Genomic DNA, 12,301 nt, shown 5'->3' with positions numbered 1-12,301 from the left:
CGCCCGGCCCAGGCTCAACTTTTTAAATGGGTAAAAGATTTGAACAGACATCTCACAAAAGGAGATATATGAATAGCCAGTAAGCGCATGAAAAAACATTGTTAGTCATCAGGGAAATGCAGTTAAGAACACAATGGGAAACCACTACACACCCACCAAGAAGGCTAAAATTAAAGATAGTGACGGCACCACATGCTAATGAGAATGTAGAGCAAGTGGAAAAACCTTACAGAATTTTCTAGTAAAGGCAAACTTAAACCTGACCCAGCAATTGTACTTGTGACCCAGGGGAAACGAAAGTGTGTCTACAGAAAGACTTGTAACAGAATATCCGTAGCAGCTGTATTCATAGTAGCTGAAAACTAGAAACAAACTAAATGTCCATCATAGGAGGATAGACAAACAAACTGATACATTCCTACAATGGCATATAATAAACAATAAAAAGGAATGAGTTATTGATTCATAAGCAACATGGATGAATCTCAAAAACATTATGCTGAGCAAAAAAAAAAAAAGAGGCACAAATGAGTACATCTTCCTTAATGTCATGTATATGCATCTCGAGATCGGGCAGAAGTGATCTATGGTGACAAGATTCAGGACAGTGGTTGCCTCTGGGTGGGAGGAGATGGATTAGAAAAGGGTGCAAGGGAATTTGTGGGGTGGTGGGGATGTCCCATAGCTTGATCAGGGCGGTGGTTACACAGAGTATACCCTTGTCAAACTGCGCAGCTTTCATTGAACTATACATTAAAGATCTATGCATTTTATTGTACATAAATTATATCTCACTTAAAAATCATTATTTAGTGTTTCTGTTATGCCCATACCAGTATTCATAGCTAAACATTGTTGTATTAAGGAATGATTATTTTTTTTAATTTCGTGTTTCCTGACACAAAATTATTTCCCTAAAGATAAATTTTTATTTCATAACACTTGGCATTCCTTTCGGTTTTCTCCTCTTTTGGACTTTTTATTTCCTGTATCCCAATTAACCTGAAAGTTAGTAAGTTCCCTTCTTTATTTCAGAAGGGAAAGTTTGTGTTGACATTTTTTACAATGAAACTTCATGACTAGGGTTTATTTCCAGAAAGTTTAAGATATTTCCAACTGTATGTAATCATATATTCCTTTTCTTCTAGCTTGGGCAAGAAGAAAGATATGAATTGCTAAACGTCCTGGAGTTCACCAGGTAAAAAACAACTGCTCTGTGATGTGTACAGATAAGATAAATTCATATCCATTTTTATTTTTCCCTTTGAAATAACTAGAGAGTATGCTTTTGTATTTAAATTTGTGTAGCAGTATTAAAATCTTCACTATGTTTTCAACTGTCAATAGCTGTAGACAAATCATAAACAGCTTTCTTTAAAGTATTGCAATGCATGGTTCCTGGGGGCAGTTTAAAAATCTTTCTGAAACGCAAGTGTCGGATTCACAAGTCTAGTGTATGTGGCGAGGAGTCTTACGGCTAGTGATCTGGAAACATCGTTATACTTATAGATGCCAGATTTATATGGAGTGGAGATGAATCAGAGTCAGGATGTCAAACGTTGTAATTATGTGCTCATTTTATCTAATTGTCTTGGGATTTCAGAAACTATATCCCTGTCCTTGTTAGGCATAAGACCAATCATGATCTAGTCGGAAAGAACAAAAAGCAAAGTGATTATCCTACTGACTTTATTTCTTAAGGTCAAATGACAGAGGCTTTCGGTTATAATCAGTGGTATCTCTGAGTTTTGGCTTTTTACTTCCATGTGACCATCTAGTTTCCCAGTGAACCTACCTTCTTGCGGCAGGTAGACCTCCGCTACAGGGTCTCTGAGGATTGCAGCACCATTCACAGGACATTTCAAAAAATCAAGGCCGTGAGGAAGTAATGCTGTTCTTCAAGGAAATAAGTGTCCACCATTCTTGTTGAGCTTGCTCCTGTGTAAAGCAAGCTTATACATTGTCTGGTGCACAAGCAAGCTTATACGTGTCCTTTTCTGTGCCGCTGTGGTTGCTGTCTCGATTGGCAGTGACCAGTGACAGTGGTTCATATTAGTAACAAAAGTAGTAGGGACTCTGCAGCTTACTATTTAAACATGGTTTTCTTTGTGTGTTCTGAGGCTCAAAGGAAAATGAAAGAGAAGTTGGATGATCAACCGGAATAGAGTCTTTTCAGAGTGCGTCCCCATCTCTCTCCTTTCCTGTCAAAGGGACTGTTCTTCCTAAGCCGCCTTGCGTCCTACCCACAGTATAAGTAGCACGTTAATTGGCATTTGGGTGTGTTTTCCAAACACACCCTTAGAAAGCGCAGTGCTGAGTAGTGAGTGCCACGGAGAAAAACAAAGCAGGGTTAGGAGTTTCTGGTCGTTCAGGATGTGGTAGCGAGGAGAGGCTTAAGGAGGGGCGTAAGAAAAGCAAATATGATGCTGTTAAAATCGTCTCTGCGAGAGACACGAGGGGCTTAGACTCGGATAGCAGAAGTGAAAATAAAGGGAAGTTGATAGAATCCTTTACCTTGTAGAGGGATGTCGGTGGGACTCCATGATGGATTGGACATGGATGGCAAAGAGAGGCAGGGGTAGGGTCTCTGGCATCAGCCGGTGGACAGAGGTGCCGTTTACACAGATGGCAGAAATGGGAATAGAAACAGACTTGGAGAATGAGACGTTTGAAATGATTCGATGCTAGACAGGACTGTGAGCCGTGCAGATGCAGGTGGCAGGGACGCAGGGGGAGGTAAGAGCCCGAAACACAAAGAAGCCGGCGGCTGAAATGCGGGTCGGTCGTCGTTGGTCCGTCAGTGGTATTTCAGGCCATGAAAGCGAACGGGGTCTCGTGGAGGTACAGTGTGGAGTGAGGGGGAAACGGAGGCTGGTGACTGAGCCAGGGGCAACTCCGCATTTTAAGGGTTGATCAGAAAAAGAGGAGTCAGCCAGAGAGACTGCTTGGTTGATGAGGACATAGAGGACAAAGAACAGCGGCACAGACCAAGAGAAAGGAGTTTCAGGGAGAAGAGAGGCCCCCACGTCGGAGACCGCTGCAAGGTTAGGTGGGAGGAAGGCCGGCAGGCGTTTGTGGGCTGGAACCGTTCGTTGCCTGGTGGGAGAGAAGCGAGGTGGGGAAGTTCGGGGATGAAGAGGGAGTAGGTGGAGACAGTGCACGGCGATGGTTGGGAAAAGTTGAACCGTGACGGGGTCAAAAGGGGAGGGGGCTCGGTGCATGGGGGATCGGTCGGGGTCAGTTTTGTAGGGGACACTAGAGTATATTTAAACGCTGGTGAGCAAGATCCTTAGAGAGAAGAGGCAGATTCAGGGGACAGCAGCATAACTTTTGGAGTAAGGTGCTGAGAAGGGATGAGAGAAGGTTCACGGACGTGTGGAAGGAAGGTCTCTGGCAGGAGAATTGTTGCCTCCATGGTATCAAGAAGAAAGGTGGAGGGGGGTGGTGCACGCAGAGAGAGATACGTAGGTTTAGTGGCAGAAAGAAGAGGAATTCTCATCTGAGGCGTCCATCAAAGGGAATTGCAAAAATGCAAAGGTTCTGGGGCGAAGAGGGGCGTGGGAGAGTCTGAGAGCGGAAGGGGTGCCCCGTGGCCCCGCACGGCTGAGAGAGCTTGATGCAGAGCTGTGGGGGACGGCTGGGCCGCAGGGAGCGCTGGGTGCTGTCAGATACCACGTGTTCACTGATCGCCATGGTGACTTGCTCCAGCAATATCCCTCCGATGGACCACAGAAGAGGGTCCCCCTTCACCCAGTATTTGGGGGTTTCACCAGGAGAAGAGCAGGACAGGGAAGCTGATGAATTTGGGACCGTGTTATCAACACTGGGTGAAGAGAGGCATGAATCAGGAAGAGCTGGGATAGAATGTAGAAGTGTCATCACCAAGGAGGCCCAGTTAAATGTATTCCTGAAGTACAGGGATGGAGATGGGGTTGGTAATACCAGAGGAATTCTGGATGGAGAAAGAGGGAACCTAAATATTTCTAGATGCCTCCGGAAGAAACTCCCGGCTGTAGGCTATGATAGCATAACTGACTGCTGCTGTATGTTGAGCTCATCTCAGTTTTTTAGCAGCAGAATATTATAAGGTAAAACAAATAGATACACACATTTGAGAAGTGCTTTTTTCCCACTATTCTAGAGAGAATGCTTGTAAACTCGTAGGTCAAAATGAGTCCTAATTCTAGGTAATGCTGTCTCCGTTTCTTCTGTTCAGTGTTACTTGCTGTCTCTTCTTACTAATGCATTGAAAGATATGACACATTTGACAGTTTTTATTAAACTGACGTCACCAACACAACGTTAAAATGTCTGTGCTCATTAGCTTAACTTTGCCGGCATAAATTAGGTTTTTTGCATGCTGCCAGTGCTTTGCTAATAATCACTGAAAAACGATAGTTATAAGTGCTTACACTGTTTTTTAAAGTGCTGGTGTTCGCCTTTATGTGTGATTGGTATCATTGATTATTATTTGTTTTCAACAAAAATTGATTTTTTATTATTGATTATCATTTCTGTTTTTAATAAAAACCGTAACATACAATCCATCTTTTAAGGATGCTGGCTTAAATATTTTTTCAAACCTGAAAACGTTGAACCAGGTGGTTCAACCTGGTGGGTTTTAACTCTTGCAGGTTTCTAGGGAGTTATTTTGTAAATTATCCCACTAGGGCAGTATATGGTACCCTGGTGCTTTAAAAAACATAATGTAACTTTCAAAGGTACCCAACTGTACACCCAGGGGATGGTTTGTATATGTGGGAGGTTAGGGCTCATAATGTGGTCAAATTTATTTTTTCACTGTGAATATTAAAACATGTGAGGCATGACAAGCATATATATATGCATATCTTTGGTAGGATGACACATTATGGAAAACCTCTTTCTTTCAGCGCTAGAAAAAGAATGTCAGTGATTGTTCGCACTCCATCCGGGAAGTTACGACTCTACTGCAAAGGAGCCGTAAGTTTTTATTTTTGTCTTTTACAGTTTTGATTTACAATGGTTTATAATGTATGTGTTAGGCATTCTGCTGTGGAAATGTAACACAGATGTTTAACGTGAAGTTGCTGACATCCACTTTTGTTGGTGTTTTATGGTAAGAGTGTTCAGCCCCTTCTGGTGAAATGTGGAATTCCTTCTGGGTAAATTTGGTGCTTTGAAAAAGTTTGGCCTAGGTTATTTTTATAATTCAATTTTTTATACATGGTATTTGGAGTTTATATTATGTAAGCTATGTTAGAAGACAGTTAAATATAGAAAATAGTTTAAAATGTTATTAGAATACACTGATGCACTCCAGTTTCGATCTAATTTTTTAATGATCATAAGAATGGGGGAAAATTAGATCACAGTTTCTGCTATAATTTCCTCATGCGATTACTGTTTGTCTTGCATTTCTTAAATTATCATAGAATTTCTATTGGTTGGCTTTGGTATATTGGCAGGTTATATTGACAGAAATAGTAATGCATCATTCTAACTGAACTTTCCCAGTTAAAATATGTTTACACTCATGGAAAAATGGAAAACCTACTAACTAGAGCCTTTTTAAAATTAAGATCAATCATTATTTTCCTTCTGAACTGCCCTTTCCAGGTATCTAGTTTATAAACTTCCCAACTTGGAACTTTCCAATTTTAAATAGAACCAACAACCTTGCTTTATCACTTGGAAACCTGGTAACGGAACTTAAGAAGCCCAAGACTATTGTTTAAATTCTTTTTGAGAATGTTAAATGCCTTGGTTTTAAAGCATTTTGGTAGAATTATTTCACAGTGTCTCATGAATTTAGTTTTAGGATTCCTTCAGTTTTGTGTTCTCATTGATTCTGACACCTACCATTCATTCATTGTGCGTATTTTATCATCAGAGTTTGAACTGGAGAAAAGACCTAAGATTTGTCAGAAGCTTAAGACTAGTCAGGGGAATATTTACATAAAGAGAGGATCAGGATACAATGTAAGTATATTGTAAAAATCTTCTATGGCCCGAAGGTAACATTCAGTGATAAGGGAATAGAGTCGTTAAGACCACCCACTTTAAACGGTTGGTTTACAACACCCAAAAATCACATCCTTTCTTTTTCAGTTTTGAATAGTTTTTACCTAGAAACTTTGGGAAGTTAAAACATTGAATAAAAAATAAAAACATTGCATTTACTTTAGTAATAATCATAGAGATAGTTTGCCTATATTTTTTATTCTAGAAAAAAATTTTCTTGATATAATTTTATTAACTCTACTTTTTGTGTTGTAGATTGAATCTCTAAACTTACTCATCCTACATCTCTACTATTTTGTATCCTTTGGCCTACATCTCCCCATTTCCCCTCCACCCGCCCGTAGTAACTACCCACTGGGTTATTCTCTATCTCTATGTATTTGAGCTCTTTTTTAAAAAACATGTATTCCACGTATAAATTAGATCATGCAATATTTTTCTTTCTGTGTCTGGCTTATTTCGTGCAGCAAAATGTCCTCTAAGTCCATTTTTGGGATGTTAAATGACAGGATCTCTTTCTTTTTTAAGGCTGAGTAATATTCCATTGTATATATGAACCACATTTTCTTTTTCCATTCATCTGTCCATGGACATTTGGGTTTTTCCATATCTTGACTATGTGAATCATGCTGCAATAAACGTGGAAATGCAAATGTCTTTACAAGGCGCAGTGATGTCATCTCCTTTGGGTATATATCCAGAACAGGGATTACTGGGTCATATGGCAGTTCTATTCTTAATTACTTTAGGAATCCCCATACTGTTTTCCGTAATAGCCATATCAGTCTAAATTCTCACCACCAGTGTACAAGGGTTGCTTTATCTCTACACCCTCACCAACATTTATCTCTCTTGGATAATCACTATCCGTATGGATGTGATGCCTCATAGTGGTTTTAATTCGCATTTCCCTTATAATTAGTGATGTCGAGAACCTTTTCATATACCTATTGGCTGTTTTTATGTTGTCTTGGGAGAAATGTCTGTTCAGGTCCTTTGCCGATTTTTTAATTGGATTATTTGTTTTTCTGCTATTGAGTTGTAGGAGTTCTTTATAAATTTTGGATATTAACTCATCAGAGGTACGGTTTGCAAATATTTTTCACGTTCTGTAGGTTGCCTTTTCATTTTGTTGATTATTTCCTTTGCTGTGCATAAGCTTTTTAGTTTGATGTAGTCTCATTTATTTATTTTGCTAATATAGCCTGAGCTTTTGGTCTGATACCCAAAAAATTATTGCCAAGGCCAACATCAAGGAGCTTTTCCCGTATTTTCTCTTATAAAAGTTTTATGGTTTCAGGTTTGACGTTAGGTCTTTTATCCATTTTGGGTTTATTTTTATGCATAGTGTAAGAAAAGGGTTCAGTTTTATTCTTTGCATGTGGAAATCCCATTGTCCCAGCACCATTTATTGAAGACATTATCCTTTCCCCATTGTGTCCTCTTGGTACCCTTGTTAAAAAAATCAGTTGACCGTATTTGGATTTATTTCTGGGCTCTCTGCTCTGGTCCTTTGATCTATGTTTCTGTTTTTATGACAAGTTTGCATATATTAACTTACTGATTTGTTTCCCCTCACTCCCGAATTGGCTATGAAATGTGGTTAAGTCATAAAAAGACATAAGCATGTAAAACAGCAAGGAGCATTTGAAAACCACTTGTAGCTTGTCAGAATAACTGAATCCGTGACTGGAAAGGTGGGTGTGAGTTAGGTCATGTGTGTGTGTGTTTGTTTCATGCTCAAGAACTTGCACTTTCTTCCTGATCATTCTGATGCCATTTGGAAAGATGATTTAGGCTGAAAAGAGATGCAGACAGAACTCCCAGCTGGGGTTATTGGCAACAGTGCAGGCGAGAGTCAGTAAGGATCTGAACCAAGACAACTGCAGAAGAGACTGAGAGGAGAGAGATTAGGACTTAGTGATCAGTTGCACGTGGGTGATGAGGAGGAGGATTATGTAGGAGCATCACCAGCGTTCTGCTTGGCTGGCTGAGACTAGGCAGTGCCGCTCACCGAGATAGGGAGTTGGGCCCTGCGTCTGGGCCACGAGGCAACGATATCTCGATTTCACTGGGGAGGAAATCTGGGGTGCAGATTCAGACTTAGGAGTTAATACGTGTAGCTGGAAATTAAAAGCAGGGGACTTATGAGATCTCATATGAAGAGAGAAAAAGGCTAAAAGTGAAAAGTAGAGGAACCAAAAAGGAGGTCGAAATCTGGAGGAGAATCTGGGGAGTCTGTGGATTTCTTGGTAGAATAATCAACAGTGACACTCACGGCAGCAAATCCAAGTAGCGCGGCTCCGTTAAGAAATCGCGGGTAACACTCTCCAGTCGAGATAGCCTAGTATTCACACTTTGATGCATCTCCCCTATTTCAGCATCGTGGCAGCGATGGATGTAGTTAGTTTAAAGAGAAAATATGAAGACAAAACCAGTCTCAAAAACAAGATAAATATCTTTGTGAACGAAAAGACAAATATAAAATCAAAGCAATTCATTGAGCTGAAGCCTGGAGTTAGGTGGGGTGGGCATCCCAGGCTGTGGATTCAGAATTAAGGAGCAGTGGCTGGAATTTGGCTTCTGTGGGGAAATGAGGCAAATAATACTTTATGTAAAAAGCGGGTGGGAGCTAGCCTCCCCGCTTTGAAGCCAAAGACAGTGATAAGCTTCACCAAGATAGTGAGGCGAGGCCGAGGAAAGCCCACGCCAACCTAGGGGTGGGGTGATGAAACCACTAGGATGGGATGCATGCGAAGAGTGAGCGAGCAAGAGCAGCTCTCATAGGCACATGAGGAAATTTCATGCCAAGGGAGACGATCGGTGTCTGTGTCGAATAAAAATAGATTAATCTCTAAGCAAAAGGCTTTATTTGGGAATATACAAATGATACAATTGCATTTGGGGGCATATGCACAGACCAGGGTGACCTTAAATTGTTTTGAGAGAAAGTTCGTTGAAAGTTAATCGATGCCGGTGGTGTGGGATTGGCAAGCTCTGATTGGTCAGTGGCAGCGGTTGCTAGGTAAATCTTGTGCTCTGAAAGTCCTAGCAGGCTGGCTTGCTGGATTGGGTTTGTAAGACAGTGTCAGGTGTTTCGTATGAGCTGCTGGCTGTCCGTGTGTGACTCAGGTAGTAAGCTGCGGTTTGGAACAATTTCTCGTCACAGTTCCTGTTTTAAAGCAAATCATGCATAAGAACCCTCCCTTCAGGCCTTCCCTGGCTCGGTTTTGCCAGGGTTTGGCACGAGTGACTCTGTTTTGAATCTGACACCTTCTGCAGCAACATAAACCAGCTGGAACATAGATTCGCTCCAGATGAAGTCATTTGTGTAGACTCGTCTGACAAGGAATGTTTACAGCTCAGTATGAAAAATAAATTCCAGCTGTTTTTAATCAAAAAGAAGTTAGGAGGGAAAATGAGGATACAGGTAAGGTAAATTAGAAACCATAAATTTTTTTTTTTTTTAATCGGTAAACAGAGTAAACTATTAATAGACACAGTTGAAGAGATGGCAGTATGATCCGTAAACGGGAAGATAGTATTGAAAAGCTCATCTAGAATACAGCACAAAGAGATAGTGACTCTGTGTATGTTTACGGATGACTTGCTTTTCTTGTTTTTTCTAACTCTGCAGCAAAGACGTCTTGCTTTGTTAATTTTTAAATGAAAAAAGTATGGAGTATATGATTTATATCTGTAACAGGAGCCAACTTAGGCAAAGTACATTTACACAGATAAAAATGTAATTTATTCAAGAAAACAAGAATCCGACTCCAAAACTTACATACCAGAGAAGGAATTAGAAACTTGACTGATAAACTTAATGCTTCAGGGGCCTTAACGTGACTGAAAGTTTCGAATTAGGTGGCCCTTCAGTAAAATTCTGTGCCGTATACAAAAACCACATCTGAAATTAGTTATTTTTAGCAGTTCATCCCCCACCTCAGAGACAGAGTACTGATGATTCTGAAGGGTACAAAAACACGGAAAATGTCTGTGTTGGAATGTGACCATGTCTCGTGCCTTTGGCAAATGGTCTGGCTCAAAAGAGGCCAAGCTTCATGGGCAGGTCAGTCTTGCCTCGTTGTTTAACATGACGACAAAATCAGATTCCTTGACCGCAGTTGGCTAATTTAGAGCGAGATTATCTAGATGACTTCAGGATAAACTGTAATGTGTAAGTAATTGGGTAAGGCCTTTTTTTTCCCCACCGCTACCTTGTTATTGTTGACTCTTGCATTTTACCGTGTGGTCTTTCTTCGGCAATATGGTATCGTGGGGTTTTCTACCCAGGCGACATTTCAGGATGGTTGAGGATTACATCGAGTGTTTTATGCATTTAACAAATAGGTTTTTGCACACCTACCATGCGTTCGCTCTGAGTGATGGCAGACCATGATTCGAACTTCAGTCTAAAAGATAAATAAGAAAATGCAAGTTTGTGAATGAAAATTCACCGAAGGTGAATTATTCATTGTGGGTTTAAGGTTCCTTGGAGCCCTGGACTCTCTGTGCAGTGACTCTAATTTGTGCCACGCTGCTCCAGCTTTGATTTTTTCCTCTTACCTTACAAGGCCAGATAATTAAATCCAGTGAGAAGTTCCTACAAATGTGGAAGCCAGGCTCAGTAGGTTCTAAGTGTGATCTTAGGGCATGAACATGCTTTAGGGCCTGTGAAGAAGCCTTTTTTTGGTCCCGAACAATGAACTACCAAATGTAGTCCATGTAGCCTCTGAAGAAAGGAGTTACCATGGGTGGAAAAGTATGTGTATTCGTTCACCTTTCACGTGGAAGCATGGCCAGACGGTTGTGATTGTCATTTAAAAACAGACTAGACATGTATCGCAAAAGGCTTCATCCTTTCCTCTACTTTTCTTGACACCGTCAAGAAGGTAGAAAATGAATTTCTCTAAGCTTCAATTTCTTCCACTAGGATGTTTGGATACACTGCAGAATTTAATCTTTCTACTTTATTACTTATCACTTTTATTGTCATTATTTTAATTTTTTAAAAATGTTTCTTAGTTTTAAAGTGGCCTGTATTGTTTTCATTGAAAATTTTATTAGCCTCTGGAAAAAAATAGAGTTTATAAGTTCTACTTTTCATTCTCAGGAAGGAGCCATGAGGGGAAATTATCATTTCCTTTTGCTTTGCTCCCCTTCCCCTTCAGCCACTGAAAAATGAAAAGAAGTTCGTAATTGGGGCCTGGAATATTCCATCTGTTCCGAGGCCACTAAGTTCTGTTTCTCTCAAGGGTTCTAAATCATGCTCCATTAGTCTGCTTCCAGATCTCAGCCCTGAGACTGGAGACCCCAAAATGGGTAATACCACTGAGAAAGTAATTGCCGGTAAATGATTTATTTTTTCCTGGTCTAATAAAACCGTGAAGGCTGGATACTAAAATTCAGAAAGCATTAAACCAAAGCCAGATAATGACTAAAGGAATAATAGGCAATTTATAAAAGAGCAAAAACCAGAGACACCTAAGTGGTGCATAAAGTTAAAGCTGAAAAGAATCTGACAGATAATCTAGTGATTCGATTTTACAAATTAAGTAAACTGAATCTTAAGGCTAAAGTGACTCAGTCGGAAATATTCAGATATTTATGGCAATTCGAGATTTGTCCGAGATTCTACCCACTGGTCCTCTGAGTGGATTTGGTTCTGTTGTTTCTTAAAGTTTGGTTTTTGGTGAGCACCAGTAACCCCTAACGTTTCTGTGGTCTAATGAGTTTGGGTCACATAGCATGTAGCCTGCTTCAAGATCCTTCGTGTATATTGGCATTTTAAAAGTCCCCAGGAGTCCTGGAGCAGGACAAGCTCTTCCGCTTCGCTCGGTCCAGCCCATACTGGACCATTCTTCCATTAGCACCTATAGACACTTAGCAGTTTTCTGCAAAACCTTCCAGGATGGGGGAAAACTTGGAGCATGTGTGAATGGCAGGTGAGGTATTAATAGACTATGAGATATTGAGCATTGGAACAACTAGAGATGTATTCAGAAAGAAGAAAGTTGAAAATGCAGGACTAGAACCTTATTTCTTAGTGTCACTAGGGAAATAGTATTATTAGATGAAAATATTTCGTGCTTTAAAACTAATGCTAAAGCTGATTGGCTGTTATCCTGATTTGCTATTGATGATGTTGCCAACATCAACTCTGTTAAACTTAGAATTCTTAATGAAGTGCGTTATACCTTCTGTTTGTTTTCCAGGACACTGTCATTTATGATCGACTGGCAGAGACTTCGAAATACAAAGAAATCACCCTCAAACATTTGGAGCAGTTTGCTAC

General features: G+C 40.3%; 1 protein-coding gene across 1 annotated transcript in view; it reads left to right on the top strand.

Annotated features, from left to right (window-relative positions):
• Positions 1-12,301, top strand: part of ATP8A1 (ATPase, aminophospholipid transporter (APLT), class I, type 8A, member 1) — a 272,471-nt gene that overhangs the window by 123,931 nt on the left and 136,239 nt on the right. The window contains exons 17-19 of the mRNA XM_012648479.1: positions 1,149-1,198; positions 4,893-4,962; positions 12,222-12,301. The exon at positions 12,222-12,301 is cut by the window's right edge and continues 2 nt beyond it. Of these exons, the coding sequence (XP_012503933.1) occupies positions 1,149-1,198; positions 4,893-4,962; positions 12,222-12,301 (200 nt within the window). The remainder of the gene's footprint in view (positions 1-1,148; positions 1,199-4,892; positions 4,963-12,221) is intronic.

This window comes from Propithecus coquereli, unplaced genomic scaffold (assembly GCF_000956105.1).
Source record: "Propithecus coquereli isolate 6110/MARCELLA unplaced genomic scaffold, Pcoq_1.0 Scaffold288, whole genome shotgun sequence".
NCBI classification, from domain to species: Eukaryota; Metazoa; Chordata; class Mammalia; order Primates; family Indriidae; genus Propithecus; species Propithecus coquereli.
This window is presented reverse-complemented; position numbering and strand designations above follow the sequence as displayed.